The following is a 15,410-nucleotide window of genomic DNA, read 5'->3' as shown; positions in this document are numbered from 1 at the left end:
AATAGAAATATGGGTAGGATTTAAGGACTCAATTTACAATCTCTTCCACTGATCTTGATCTGATAATGTGACTGACCCCATCTTTGAAGTTGTAAGGCCACAGGTGAAAATATCAACATAAAATGGTTTGTCTGTTAAATGTGAATATTACACATTTTGTATAACCATAAAAAAGTAATCTTGTATGATTTTCAGCACTAGTGGATGAATGAGTAGGAGAATGCTGGCAGAAGCACAATAATTGGGGACATACAAATGCCCATATCATTCTTTACAGGACAACCAAGACCCAACTGCAAATAACAGGATCGTGTAGGGGGCCTGGTGTTATCGGCTGCTTGGGATTCACACCCTAATGTAAAGTTTATTATATTCCAGCTTCAAAAAAAAAGTCAAGGGTAATATTTGTACGCCCCGTACCGTTCCCTATATCAGACATCTCTCAAATGGAGAGCAAAGCTAACGTGTGATGAAACCACGTGCCTCTGTTTATTGCCAGGCTACTCATTCGTTTGATTACAGTCTGCAACATACTCAGAGGCGGCTGCTTGTTCATCCCTAGAAAAAGCCTTCCTAGAGGAGGGGGTTAAAGATAAAAGCAAGTTATTGTTCATTTATATTTTTATACCCAAGTAGGTAATTTTAGTGGCTTTGTAAAGGAAGCTTCGTTCTATGCGAATTTAATTTTAATATATGAAATGTGTCGGTCATGTTTATAAATACTCGTTATTAACCCATAAGTGCTTCTCTATTTGGTTGCAGTATATTGGCTAGATCGCTGCAGTACCTTTTAGAATAGACAAAGGTATGAGTTGAAGTGGCTACATGTAGAATGTGTACATACATGGCGTGGTTTACCAGAGACTAATAGGCTGAACCATAAATGTAGGTACTTTGTCACCGGAAGCACAGCTTCTGTTATATACGTTCAGTGGAAGTTTTAATTAAGTGGCAGGTAGTGGTGGGGAAAATATTGTTTTCATTTTTTATAGTGCAGGGGCTGCCTTCCCCCCGTTTTTCTCTAATGCACTGTATGCAGAGTAAATGTGACCACGCTCCTGTATTTGGATTTCTTTCTAGATGGAAGTCTTCAGACTTTGCTGGTGCCCGGTGGTAAAGGTTTGTTCCCAGAATAACCACGTAGGTTCCCTGGCACCCAGCGTGTCAACTGTTGGGGAATAATAAATAAATAAGGGCCATGTCAGGAATTTGAAGTAAACTACCTGGTAGCCAGCTCACATAACACGTATATATTACATTATATTACCTAAAGCGTCCTACGTTTGGTGAAGGGTCATGGTTGGCATCCACAAGACACTTGAACACAGCACCTAGAATTACTTGGGCCTCTTTCCCCCAGCCTTCATGGGCCAGAATCTCTTATGTGCAGTAAATATGTTTGTGATATATGCATGTTATAAGGCTGTCAAGTTCCTTCATATCTAGGTACATTTTAATTTTAGGATTGGTTTCATTTAGGGGTATTCACTAAAGGGAAAGTTCTGTGGCTTCAGCTTCTTCACTATACATTATGAAGAGACAACACAGGCAGGTTTCCCCATGAAGAAGGGCTAAGACAGGCCCTGCATATTGTATAATTAATATGCGAAGAGACTGTTGAGAAAGCTCTGGGGGAGAATTTTACCAGGGTTGGACGTCGAGTAGAGGAAACCCCACAAACTTCTTGTCAACTATCCCTTTAGTGAATAAACCTTACTTTGCCCAACAAGTTGTATGTGCCATTTACCTATTGAGAGTTGTCGGCCACCTTGGGCCAACATTATAGCGTTTCCACCATGATTCGTCTTTGCTAAATGTTTTGCACCCTGCTGGCACAACAAAGACCCGTGTAGCAGAGCCTGGTCAGCCGCTTGCTTCTGCACTCTGAACATGCTACTAGAACTTGCACGTGTGCACACAGGACACGGCTCACACAGTTATTTTGCTTTGTTTTACCGTAGTTAACCCTCCATGTTGTTAGAACAGATCACTGGTAAAGAAACAGCAGTCTTGTATAGTATGTTATTGCTGCTTCATTTGATGGTTCTGGCTAGAATCAGGTTTGGTGTGACCTCTCCAACTCTGAACTATAAGGCAAACCAATGTAGTCTCAATACAAATGTGAGATACTTTTCCTGCACCTTAGAAAAGGGATAAAACAGATTTATTTGCTTATTTAAACTATTGCGTGTATAAAATATATATATCATCTGTTTGTACTTATGAAATTATATTTACAAAACATTAAAGGCACGGTTAATGATCTGTTGTCTGCTTTTTAAGTTTGTGTGTTTTTCTTTGTACATTAACCAGTTTTACTCGAGTGAATGAATGAATGAATGCACACCCTTGTAAGGGGGTCAAGGTTACCCCATTATAGCTACAAATAGTCCAAAGCATTACACCGCACTCAGAATAAAAAAGAAATGCATGTTCCAGTTGCCATTTCATGCATCGGTAAGTATTTATTTTAGTTTTCCTAATTAAATATTGTTCTTTCACATTAGTCATCAGGTGACTCAGCTTCTATAATTCTGCACAGTTACATCTGTTTCATGTTTCTTCCTTCTGTGTGGAGTGGGTGGATAAAACAACTCAAATTAAATTGATTAGATTACATTGTAACTTTTCCAAAGGTCCCCAGAAAAAAGTCTCTCTTAACGTATAACTGCGAACACGTTTGAGCCAAGGCTTCCATCTAGCGGACACAAACATAACCTAAGGTACTTAACCCCTTAAGGACCGGGCTCATTTTTAATTTTGTACCCTGTGGGACCGAGGCTGTTTTGACACTTTTGTGGTGCTTGTGTTCAGCTGTAATTTTCTCCTCACCCATTTAGTGTACCCACATAAGTTATTTACTATAAAAAAAATAAAAAAAAACCTGGTGAAAAATTGAAAAAAAACACATTTTATGACTTTGATTTGAAAAATCTTTTACTCACCTAAAAAAGCAAGTAAAAAAACTAGCTAAATAGATTCTACTACTTGTCCTGAGTTTAGAGATACCCAATGTTTTTTGCTGTTTTTTGTAAGTTATAGGGCAATAAGTACAAGCAGCGTTTTATGATTTCCAAATCTTTTTTAACAAATCTGGTCAGTCTGCCTCCATCTCCTCTTTGGAACATCTTTGAAGCCGGTTAACTCAATTTAACCCCCTCAAACCATATATTTTTGAAAACTAGACACCCCAGGGTATTCCAAATGCTGTTATTTTAACCCTTTCCATGCACCAATTATAGAACTACACTTTGTCAAACTTTGTAATAGTAATTTTTTTTATTTTTTTTTCCACACAAATTGTACTTTAGTTATAGATATACAGGTTCTGGTATATGTCACTGTCAAACAACACCCCAATGTGTGTTCAGGAACATCTCCTGAGTGCAGTGATACCCGCCATGCATGGGTTTGTCAGGTTGTTTCAGATTTAAAATGCCACATTTGGGAAGTGCGCTTTTTTTCTCCATTTTGGTCAGTCTGTACCTATGCCCTATCTTTGAGCTAGGCCACTCCAATTTACCCCATCAGCCATTTTTTTATATTAGACACCCCTTGGGTATTTGAAGTGCTTTTATTTTAACTCTTTGTTGAGATTTTTGAGAAATTTTAGCACTTGCTCAAAATAATAAACTTTATTTTTTAATTTTATTTTTTTAATACTTTTTTTATATTTTTTTTTACACATTTTGCTGGTACTGGATGGTTCATCTAGTGACATCACTGCATAATTATTTTTAAATGTTAGCACATTTTTTTTTATTTTTTTTCAATTTTTTTTGAATATTTTACTAATCACATAGTGATTAGAAAGCTGGGCTCCATTGACTTGCATGGTTGAATGCAGTACCTGTATTCAACCAGCAAGTGGAGCCAGTTCTCTAGAGGGTCTGAAGTCCATCTAGCGAACTTTTCACCTTTATTGTTTTATTTCCCGGGCCGCCGCCATCTTGCGGATGGCGAAGATCACCGGCAGCTGCGGCTGTGACCGCTCTCCGGAGCGGTCACAGCCCACCCAGAGGTAAGTGTTTGGTGTCGCTGGATGCCTCCTGATCGAGGCATTCTAGCGACACCATTTAAGTTTAGGAGGCGATCAACGCTTTTAAAACGGGCGTCCGCCGCCATACAATGTATGGCGGCTGTTGACGCCCCAGGGAGGGGCCAGACATGGCCCCCGATGCCGATCTCGGCCTTGCTGAAGGCCTCGACATCGAGGCATTGCAGCAAGGCCGTTTAAGCGAAGAAAGTGATCCTTGATCATTTTCTAAGCTTATTTAATTTTTTGACGGTTCAGGACCGTCAAAGGTCGTTTAGTGACCTTCTTGTCATGACGGTCCTGAACCGGCAAAGGTCACGAAGGGGTTAAAGCAGGAAGTCTTGATAAATGTAAATAATTACACAAGAGAAGGCAGTAAACAAAACAAAAATACATCAAACGCTGTTCCTGAGAACACGGTAACGTAGGTGTCCAGATACTAACGTGTCTGCTAAATAATGTGGGTAAGAGATATGATCGCGTTTTCATATTACCGTATTTCCCCATGTATAACGCACACCTTTTTAGAAAAATGTGGGGTCTAAAAACTGGGTGCGTTTTTTTTATTTTTATAAACCGGAAAGGGGACCTGCTGCTTATCTCTGTGTTCTTCAGCAGCGTCTCTTGATCCGTCGCAGCGACACAGGAACCCAGTGGAGTCACGTGAATGCACATCGCATCACATGACTCCGCTCAGTTCTTCTTCCTGCGCGCGCAATGCGGAGGCAAACAGTGCCCCCCCATGGAAGTCTGCGAGCTGCACCAGAAGATCTGCAGTTCAGGTAAGGGTGGGGGAGTGAATTAAATATATATATATATATAATATAGTGTGTGTGTGTTTGTTAGCATGGATGCGTGTGGAGGGGGCACAGGGAGGCTGAAAGTGATGTGCATGTACTGGGTGCCTGAGCATGATAGTTGTGTGATTGCTAACAATTGCTAGCAGCTAACATCAATCACGCTCATCATGCCCAGGCAGCCAGTTCAATAACTTTATGTAATTTTTTTTTATTCTGGGCCCCCAAAATTAAGATGTCTTATACTTGGGGAAATACGGTATGTTATCTGCTTAATAGGTTTGGTTTTGATGACAACCCTTAACTCCTAAATATTTTCTATCTGGACAATCCTATTTAAAAAAAAAAAAAAAAAATCCCCACTGAATTCAAGAAGCGCTTAATAGCAGTAATAGCTGTAATCGGTATTATTCAGTGGCTTAAATGGCACAAACCATTCTATGACATCTCCCCTTCTTACCGACGTGAAAATGAAGAAACATTCAGATAACGCATCAGTTGTTTTGTTACTAATCCAGTCTAAAAACCAAAAAAAAAGATTGGTTTAATTAAAAGGGTAAGGGTTTTTTAGTCTTCATTTAAGGCAAAAATAGCCTCTCAATCTGGTACATAAAATATGAAATTAAAATACAGGATAGAAACAAATCATTGTCTGTAAGAAGTAGACTATTTCATGGTGATGGTGATAATAATAATCAGCATATAATGCAAGACAGCTTTAGAAAATGAGGCTGTAATTGGAGGCGTAGTAATACAGAGCATTATGGACGTTATTTAATTGGACGGGTGAAAGAATTAGCAGCATTTTTGTGTCTCCTGGAGGATGTTGATACATTTAAGTAAAGGAATGTAACAAGTTCCTCTCGGTAAACATTCATGATGTCAGTTGAACGCTTCAGCTAGATTCTAGAGCAAATTGTTATCCAGATCACAGGTGCACGGAAAGTGGCTGATGCTTATAATAAACACCGGCAACAATATGAATGACCAAAGCAGGGAGACAAGTTCAAATATATCCACATTTATTCAAAAGAAATTCAAAACAACATACAACAATCATACACTGGGTTTAAAAATGAAATTCATGAGGACCCATTTAATTTACTTAACTTTAAAAAACATTAAAAAAAATACACACATGCATTTAAAGTACCCTAAAGCGCAAAGTAATGATACAGTATTTAAATAGTGTGCTTACAGTCCACCTCTATAGTAATCCTCACATGATTTTCTAAAAAATAAGCATCACCAGGACTTTTCTTAACGGACGTTAAATTATTTAAAGGACAGACTTTGTATCGAATTGTCTCGTTTATTCTTTAGACCTGCGTTACACCTCCTCCCATTCGGGCTTCTGGGCCAGCGGCACAGAACCGGCATTATTGAGATCATTACTGAACCCGGGAGCAAAGCACTGGGATAGCATGTATGTGCAAATCAAGCGCCTGTGCTTGCGCATGTACCCAGTGATCCCTAACCCATATTAAAACAGGGGTGCAAATAGAGCTGTATGGGCCTTACCCTTTGAGCCACCATGGGACCCCCACATCTCCATCCTGAATACCAATTATTGTACTGCGCTGTGGAACATGATGGCACTAAATATATCGGCAATATTAATTACATTTGAAGCGGGGGTAGGGTGTTTTTTTTTTGTTTTAACATGGAAGGCATCTTGTGGGATTAACATGATATATAGAGCTATAGAGCGGTTGGGTCCTGGTCCCCAAGTTGATCATTTCTGGTGGCAGCCCTGCTGAGAAATGCCAGAGAGGCTATGTGTATGGTGTTTCAGCACATAGGCAGCCGTCTCCGTAGATAAATATCGGCAGTAGAATGAGTGGTACGAAAAGGCTCAGTGACTTTAAATGTGGCCATTTTTGCCATTAATCAGTTCATGAAATTCCTGCCCTGCTCCACTGTGCTATTATTGCAAATTGGAAGCGTTTAGGAGTAACGAGAGCTCAGCGGCAAAGTGGTAGACCATGCGTTCTCACTGCTTAGGGCCGAAGCTTATAAGAATTGCCGGTCATCTATAGTATCTACAGCATCGCTACAGAGTCCCAAACTGCCTCTGGTAGCAACGTCAGCTCAAATATACGATTTGGGGAGTTTGGTGTGGAGGAACTCGAGCGGCCTGTACACAGCCCAGACTGATTGGACTGATGATTGTGAGCCAGGACTTTGGGACCAATATCAGTGCCTGATATCACAAGCACTCTTTTGGGCAGAGATTCCCACAGCCACACTCCCCAGTAGAGTAGAGCCTGTTATAGCCTCAAATGGGGAGGTAAACTCCATATTAATGCACATGGTTTTGTAATGGGATGTCAAACAAACTCATTGAGGTCTTATGGTCTCCTGTCCACATACTTTTGGTCATATAGTGTACATCAATGCATTACTACAGGTCACCAAAGTCCAGCAGTTATGGAACATTTGGTATACGTTATGGACATACTCCATTCACAGAATATTAATCGGCGCACACATGCATTGGAATTCAAAGCATTAGAATTGACCCTAGTGTTCTATGTTTTGCATAGTGTCTAAATTTAAAAATCTAAACATAATTTGTAAAATAAATCAGAGGGGTTTCCTATCTTAAAACAGCACTTTTAGATGCAGAATGCTTGGTTTTAGTGAGCGAGGTTCTGACACTTCATGTTTTACTTGTCCCTAAGACACATCTTCTTGCTGGTACTGTTCAAATCGTCGTCTTTTGCTTTGCTTTTTAGAACTCCATCTACAAAACAAATTATCTTATTGGAGTAGCGTATAAAAAGATGCAGTTCAGTAAAATTGGTATTTTGTGCAAACATACGTGTATTAAAAAATAAATACATGGTAGCATTTTATACAGAAGCAGAATGGCAAAGAGCAAGGGGCCAAGTTGCATAGTTAGAGAGTGAAAACATACCGCTTCCCCAAAGTATTATTAACGAACTATCCACTATTTGTCTTGGATAAATAATCCACTCTACCAATTTTCTATCAAAAAGTAGGTCTACATTACTCACTTTCTGTTGCTTCAGAATCTGTCACGTTATCAACAAAGACTCTGTGTGAATTTTGCTGCCACTATGGAAAAAAAATATAAAGGACCATAAGATGCTTTTGACTACATATGAATATGAAAAACACACCAGAATGATAAGAAGCAATTACTATTTATAGTATGGTTTACATAAAAAGAAAGAAACATAGAAGGGACAAACAGTAATAGTGCTAATACTACTATTAACCTGATCACAAACTGAAATACAAAAGTGGTGATGAGCTTATTTAGACTCAAATATCTTAAAATCTATTGGTTACATAATAAAAAAATACATTATATATTTTATTATTGATGATTTGTACAAGAAAGAATTATAATGAATGACTTAAAACTCAGACAGATGTAATACTTACCGTATATTTACTGACTCCTTTGAGGTCACCAAATTTCATATAGGATATATCTGCCTTCTTTTTCCCGATGTCCACATCCCCGGCATAGATCTGCTTGATTCCAGCACCTTTGATCAGTGGCAGACACTCATCACATGGACACTTTGTCACAAAGATCATGCTTTTCTCTTCAGGTTTAATTTCATGACTCCTACAGACCAGAGGCGACAAAAAAAAAAAAAAGTATAGGTATAACTTATAAAACATACTATATTTAAGGAAATATTAAATTGGTGCACCTCTGCACTAGAAATTAAGCATAGCCATCCTAGTGTATATTCTGGATAAGAGTAAAACTATACATGTAATTAGTAAATTAGAGCTGTTTTCTTGTCTTAAAACAGAATTTCAAGATACAAAAATTTTCCTGATACCAAATTAGTAAACGTTATAAAACTTTATTTGTAAAGTATACCAATTCACCAATTAGAGTATGCGCATAAACGCTTATTATACATGTATCAATACAAAATGAATGCTCTTAAAGGATTAGTTTTATTGGGTTAATTCATCACACCCATTAAAGTGTAGTTTTGTGCAATGTATTGTGAAACACATATGTTTTCGGTGTAATTCATTAACCAACATTCAACAACCGAACAACAGGAGAGACCTAAGTTAATGGGTGGAAATAATTATTGTTGTTACTAGATAAAGGAAAGTCTGGTCACCCTACGCACCACCAATGGGAAAACGTTTCCTATTACGATTACAGGTACTGGTCCAAAAACATAATTGCACGCTAGATAAACAAACCTTTCTTCTTTATCCTAAAGATTTAAGTCACGTGGAAAAAAAAAACCCAGGAAGTTTTAAGCACCTGTTTTTGGTTTCTATGACAACAAGCCAGGCACTGAGTTTTGTGTCACATGTCAATTAATTGTCGGCAGCCAAAATATGGATAAGGCAATATCGTACAGGATTAAAGAATAGTTTCTGGTAAGGTATGGGGGTATTTAATAGTACTAGTGAAATCGTAAAAGATATTACTTACGAATTATGTGTCTAATACTGCATTTAGTTACAGAGTTAGTGGAACAGCACCTTTACTTAAAAGGTCATTCTATGTACCTGAATGTTAAAGCATTCTGTTCAGCGTGGACGATATATCGAAACTTCCGAATTTCTCTATCTTTTTGCTTGTCATCCATATGTGGAAAGTCGGCATACTCTGAACCCACTGGATAAGCATTGTATCCACAGCCAAGGAAATGCATAGATCCCGTACCATCACATTCTATGGAGTTCTGTGAACGGTAAAATAGATTATATACGTCTGTTTATCAAAGGAGGATCTAAACTGCAGGTCATTTTGGAGAAGGGGGCTGTAAGAACACAAATAGCAGCAGAAATACATTTTATTTGGCTTTACATGTACAGGAGGTTGTAAGAGACGGTTTATGCAGGTCTGCGACTTGCCCAGCGGCAATAAATGCAGGTTATAAAAAGACAAACAGGTATAAGGCAGTAATGAGAAGCAAATATTTTACTACTAGAACTGAGACAGTTAACTCTTATTTTTTACCATACGATGGGGTAGAATATGGAGCCGAGCTATCCCTGGAATGCTAAAACTCTTATATATGAAGATGCTCTATGAAAAGGCAATGCGCCCGATGGAAAAATAGTTTAAACAAGTAGTCAGGTATAACTATTCCCAATGTCCTAAAACGGAGCTCCACACAGAGTATTCTATGAGAAACAGACACCATAACGATGATGTTTTTTGGTACCCTGGAGGGCTGCATGGCTATTTAAACTAAGAATATCAAAAATATCATAAACACGCACATATGCCACTATGATATACTTACAGATTGATGCTCTGCCCAAATAACAGCGCCAACTCCTATCTTGTGATCTTCTAGAAAAGTAAACAAACAAATCAATGATCTTGTGGATTTCCCTGTTGTTCTCTCCTAGTCACCTGTAGATCATTTAGGTAAAATGTAAAACATGTAACACATATAAGGACAAATCTTCCAATAAGAGCTACTCCTCTAATCATATGCGCTAACCCATCATACCATTAAAATAAAGGCTTTAAACTCTTTCTGATCCCCATGCCGTTTTGGAATAATCTGCCCGAGCCTGACCAGGGCTGAGGAAGAGATGATATTTTATTAATACACTAAATTATAAAAAGAAAAATACATATGGAAAATGCCTCTAATTCATGTCATAGAAGAATAAAGCTGTACTGTTCTTCAGTAATTAAATCAATGTTTGCATAGACAGAGACGAAGGGGGAGCACTTTCTCCACAATGAGTTGGGTTCACCAGTGAATCTAGCTGCGTCTGTCTGCACCGCTGGCATGCCAGCCTGCTTAATGCATTAACATGCCAATGAAACGAGAGGGGCCAATCGTCTGGGGTGCTTCACATAGAAACATGATTATGAGAAGAAAAGGGCTATAAGTCCCTGCATGTGGCCTCGCTCATTAGATTAGAGCACAAGGGACATGCAAAGCAGATGTATGAGAACGGCTCATAAAAATGTCCCAAATCTTCTATAAAAAATATTTACATAGCACAGTCAACTTTCAATGCTATGTTTATTAAAGGGCAACTCCCACCATACTTTTATATGTATTGTCTGCAAAAAGTTGCATAAATAGTAAGTATCATTAATGTGTTTCACATAGATACTAGCCTATCCATGAACCTATTCATAGAAACTACTTCTAGTAACCTGGAAGCGATGACATCATGCAAATACCATCAAATGTCCTTGTGCAAGTCATGTATTGTCATAAAATATGGCATCATTTGCTTTGGATGGCTTCAGATGTCAGCTCAAGCTAGTATTGCCCCTTAGTGTTTGAAGTCTGGGAGGGCGACAATTGATGTACTGCATGTAAATCCCACTAGAGAAACCAGGAACACCCATGTAATATTGTATGTGTTTTCCTACTCTTCTGCTTCAGGTAAAATAAAACCCTACTGGGCACACACTGCTAGGTACTGGAACGGTGGGAGTTCCCCTTTACCATTAAATATATTCCAAGCGCTGAAATCCCTATACAGCCAACTGACCGGTGCGGTATGCCAGCAGGCGTGCTTGAATGATACAATGCCAAGCAATGTCCTGGGTGAGACTCGGATAAGTCAAGCCACTAGCCATCTGCGGATTACTGAGGTAGAAACCAAAATCATAGCAGCGAGGAACACTAGATGCCACAGTCGCAAGAATGAGAACGAGCTCCTTCATATTTTGTCTTAAGTTAATAAAATACGGATTCTCACAGAGGTTTTCCAGACCCATCAATCTTAAAATCTCCTTGTGCTGTTCATCACTGGATATTAAAAACAGCGCCTCGTATTCTTTAATCCTCTCCTGGCGGTAGTCGTAAAATAAACTCTTGGTAAAATCAGGATGCTTCCTTTCAAGCTTCTGAATAAAATCACATTTTAGAGACGTCTCTTCTACAAACTGCACCATGTAACACGCCAGGGGCTGCAGCAGCACACAGACGTGGGCACGGCTGTTTGACTTCAGCCTCTCCACGGCCTTTGCATCGAGCTTGGCATCCCCGCTGCCGGTACGGTCGGAGGAATCCTGCTGTAGGCTCATTTCGGGGTCTGCTGGCCAATAGGAAATTCTGTTCACACCCGCTGTAATCAAAGATTAACGAGAAGTTATCACTCATAGCAGCTATGCGGTTTACAGCAAGATTTGTTTCTATTATATACCTAGCTGCCTATATTGAGCATCTTATCATATATTACTGAATGATATTTACACCGTGATGATGTAGAGCTCCAATTTCCCTGCTCTTTATAAAAATGCTGCGTGATCACGTCTTGGTAGGTTTATTTAGTGTTTATAGCCCCAGTGGATTCTTCATTTGTTCCCTCAATATACTCTTTTTCTAGTGCTGTGTGTGACCGCTATCGAACTGACCGGTGTATCTAGCATAGCAAGTGTGTCTTTGGGAGACATTACACAAAAAAAACATTTGACTTGGCATCTCGTTGATCTGAAAGTCACCTGTTCTCTCCCTGAATGACAGCAATCAGTATGCAATAAGAAACAGATATGATAGTCCCTCTGTAATATATATAATATATATTCACTAAAACAAACGTTTACCTCACCATTTACAATCATCTTTAAGCAGGTTGAACACGGCTTCCGCGAGAAATAGAGATCACAGTCCTTGAGTCTTGATCCATGTTTAATAACAGCAATTTGACCTGCATGTAGCTCTTTGCTGGAACAGTGGAGGTCAATCACCTTCATATTTGCAACCACGACAAGACCAGTCTTTTTTACCTGCCATCAAAACCACCAAAAACAGAATGTCTTTAAGTCTACAACCACCGGACATTTCTACTATGAGAATGCTGTGTGAAGATGCACAATAGCGTCTATGAATGTGTATCGAGTTCTCTATAATGCATAGTTCACTTGGTGAGAGGAAGGGTTCCCATACACGGGTAACACAGTTTTGGGAATAAATCCTAGTTATTTTTGTTATGAACTAAAGTAACATATTAGAAGCATTTAATACTGAGATACTAGAGCCGGGTGACATATCTGTAAGTGTAGTTGTATTAGCCTCTAGTTTTTTTATGGCTTACGTTAATGACTATTCTTTGGTGTGAATAGAACCAGGCCATGGACATACAGTGAATGAAACTCAACCCCTTAAAAACCAACGGCGCAGACTGACCAGATGTCAAAAGAAAAAAAAAAAGCACTTCCCAAATGTGGCATTTTGGTCCCCAAACAACCAGCCCCCCCTATGCATGGGTGGTATCCCTGTACTCAGGAGATGTTGCTGAACACATACTGGGGTGTTACTTTGAAGTGATATATACCAGGAGCTGTAAATGTACACCTCAATACAATTGTTGTGAAAAGCAAACCACACAGTAAATGACTACTACAACGTTTCACAAAGATTGCTGGTAGAAAGTACATGGAAAGAGTTAAAATATTAGCATTTCAAATACCCAATGTCTTTATGTATTTTTGCCTTTTTCTGCACATTGTGTGGCAATAAGTACAAGTAGGGTTTTTCTATTTCCAAACCATTTTTCCGAATCTGGTAATTCTTCACCCATGTGCCATTTCGGGTATCGTTGAAGTCGGCCAATGGAATTTACCCCATCAAACCATATATTTTTGAAGACTAGATACCCCAGGGTATTTCAAATGCTGGTAACTCTTTGCATGCACACATTTTACCACCAGTCTTTGTCAAATTTGCAGTGGTATCTTTTTGTGTGTATTTTGTCCCATACAAGTTGTACTTTATGTATGAATTTACAGCTCCTGGTATATGTCACTGTCACACAACACCCCAATATATGTTCAACAACATCTCCTGAGCGCAGCGATAACCCACATGCATGGGTTTGTTGGATTGAGCTGTGGTCATCCTTCCCCGTTTGTTAATTGGGACATTGTTGGATGCGGCCAATTCAATTTACCCCATCAAATCATACATACAGTATTTTTACTCTTTCAATGCGAGAATTGTTTGAAGCTAAAGCGCTAATTTTAGGACTTGTTCATAACATTTTTATGGGGGGACTTTTTGTTAAAATATTTTTTTGGAACTCGAAGTTTCCATGTTATCATTTTTTTTTTAACTATTTTATTTATTTATTTTACTAATCACGTTGTGATTAGAAAGCTGAGCTCCTCTTACATGGTTTTGCCTTTTTTATATAGGAAATTAGATGATATGATCAAAATTGCGATCTCTAAAGAAATCCCTTGTTCTGAAAAACAAACAATATTTAACATGTAAGCAAAATGGCATTAAGTGAACAGAACTAAAATGTAATCTGGAACCATTCATTTTCATGAACTGTTTGCCAATACCAGAACATCTTGCGCAGCTTCGCCAGCAACGCTGATATGGTTTCAGGCGCTTTATGTTATTTACAGATTAATATACAAATATATATTAATAAATATGGAAATACAAAGCCCGATTACCTGTGACTTCTTTCTGTCAGGTTCTTCAGAAGGAAACACTTCCATCCACAGACTCAGTAAAGTGAACAGATTGACTTTAGACAGTCTTGGTACTTGACCTGCAGTATTACATATGTATATATTATACATATATATGAGTCTGTGGTCTGGGTCATAATCTGGGCTAAGGCAGGGTTAAGCACAAAGTAGAGTTTGGAAGCCAGACAGAAACTTTCGTAATCTGCTGTCGGTCTCTGTCCTGCTCAGTTCTCCCTGAGTGCCTGAGGTCTGTTACACTCACCTTGCAGGCTGTAAGTCTGTCTGTTACACTCACACTGCGCGGTGTCTGTCTGTCACACTCATCCTGAGCGAACGTAGGGTGACCACGTGCCCTGAATTGCCCGGGACAGTCCCGCAATGAGACAATACATCGTCCCGAAACGAAGAGTCTGAGTGAAGGAGGTCTCAGCCAATCAGGAGAGACTTATTAACTAGAGTTCAGAAGCCTCTCCTGATAGGCTGAGTCCCTCCTTCACACCAACTCAGAGTAAGCTGCAGCCAGCACCAGGTATGCGTGTGACTGTTTGTCACAGTGTTTGTTTGTGTGACTGTGTGTGTGTGTGTAATGTCTGGTAATAGAGGAGTGAATCAGGGTGTGTGTGAGATCTGTCACACTGATCCTGCAGGCTGTCAACACGCCACCCTGCGCGCTGTCAGTCTGTCAACACTCACCCTGCGCGCTGTCTGTCTGTCACACTCATCCTGAGCGCTGACTGTCTGTCACACTCACCCTGCATGCTGTCGGTCTGTCGCACTCACCCTGCATGCTGTCAGTCTGGGTGCCAGTAGAGGACCGGGTCTCCGCGGGGTCCTGTGTATTGTGCATGGGAGAGCCGGCGCAGTTCTTCCTTGTTCATTCCCTGTTCCTCCCGCTGTGACGGATACCAGTAGTCGGTAGCCAATAGCGAAAGAGTTCTAGACACTAGAGACACAATACAATTACGGCGCGTCTCCATTGTATTAAAGCTCCTCGTACATGGTATCCGTCTTCCTCTCGCATTACTGAAACTAAGTGAATACAGCTGTCCTAATTGAAATGGCCTACACAGAACCCCAAAGTGCCGGATACCTACTATATACTTTGAAGACGAGCTGTGCAGTTTAGGTTTACAACCGTACATGAGTCGCATAT

The 15,410-nt window shown here is 39.5% G+C and overlaps 1 protein-coding gene and 1 long non-coding RNA gene across 2 annotated transcripts; both read right to left on the bottom strand.

The window, feature by feature from the left end:
- Positions 1–5,838: 5,838 nt before the first annotated feature.
- Positions 5,839–6,448, bottom strand: LOC128475281 (uncharacterized). The gene is made up of 2 exons (XR_008346483.1): positions 6,159–6,448; positions 5,839–5,937 (listed from the first exon to the last, which is right to left on the bottom strand). It is a non-coding gene; the product is annotated as an uncharacterized LOC128475281 (long non-coding RNA).
- Positions 6,449–7,465: 1,017 nt separating this feature from the next.
- On the bottom strand, positions 7,466–15,146 carry CDADC1 (cytidine and dCMP deaminase domain containing 1). Its single transcript, XM_053457753.1, has 9 exons — positions 15,038–15,146; positions 14,240–14,337; positions 12,385–12,562; positions 11,323–11,901; positions 10,101–10,150; positions 9,358–9,533; positions 8,248–8,437; positions 7,854–7,914; positions 7,466–7,579 (listed from the first exon to the last, which is right to left on the bottom strand). Exons 1-9 carry the CDS (start codon positions 15,102–15,104, stop codon positions 7,503–7,505), a joined length of 1,476 nt encoding a protein of 491 aa, XP_053313728.1. The 5' UTR covers positions 15,105–15,146; the 3' UTR covers positions 7,466–7,502.
- Positions 15,147–15,410: the final 264 nt, after the last annotated feature.

The sequence above is a fragment of the Spea bombifrons genome, chromosome 2 (genome assembly GCF_027358695.1).
Source record: "Spea bombifrons isolate aSpeBom1 chromosome 2, aSpeBom1.2.pri, whole genome shotgun sequence".
In the NCBI taxonomy this organism is placed as follows: domain Eukaryota; kingdom Metazoa; phylum Chordata; class Amphibia; order Anura; family Pelobatidae; genus Spea; species Spea bombifrons.
This window is presented reverse-complemented; position numbering and strand designations above follow the sequence as displayed.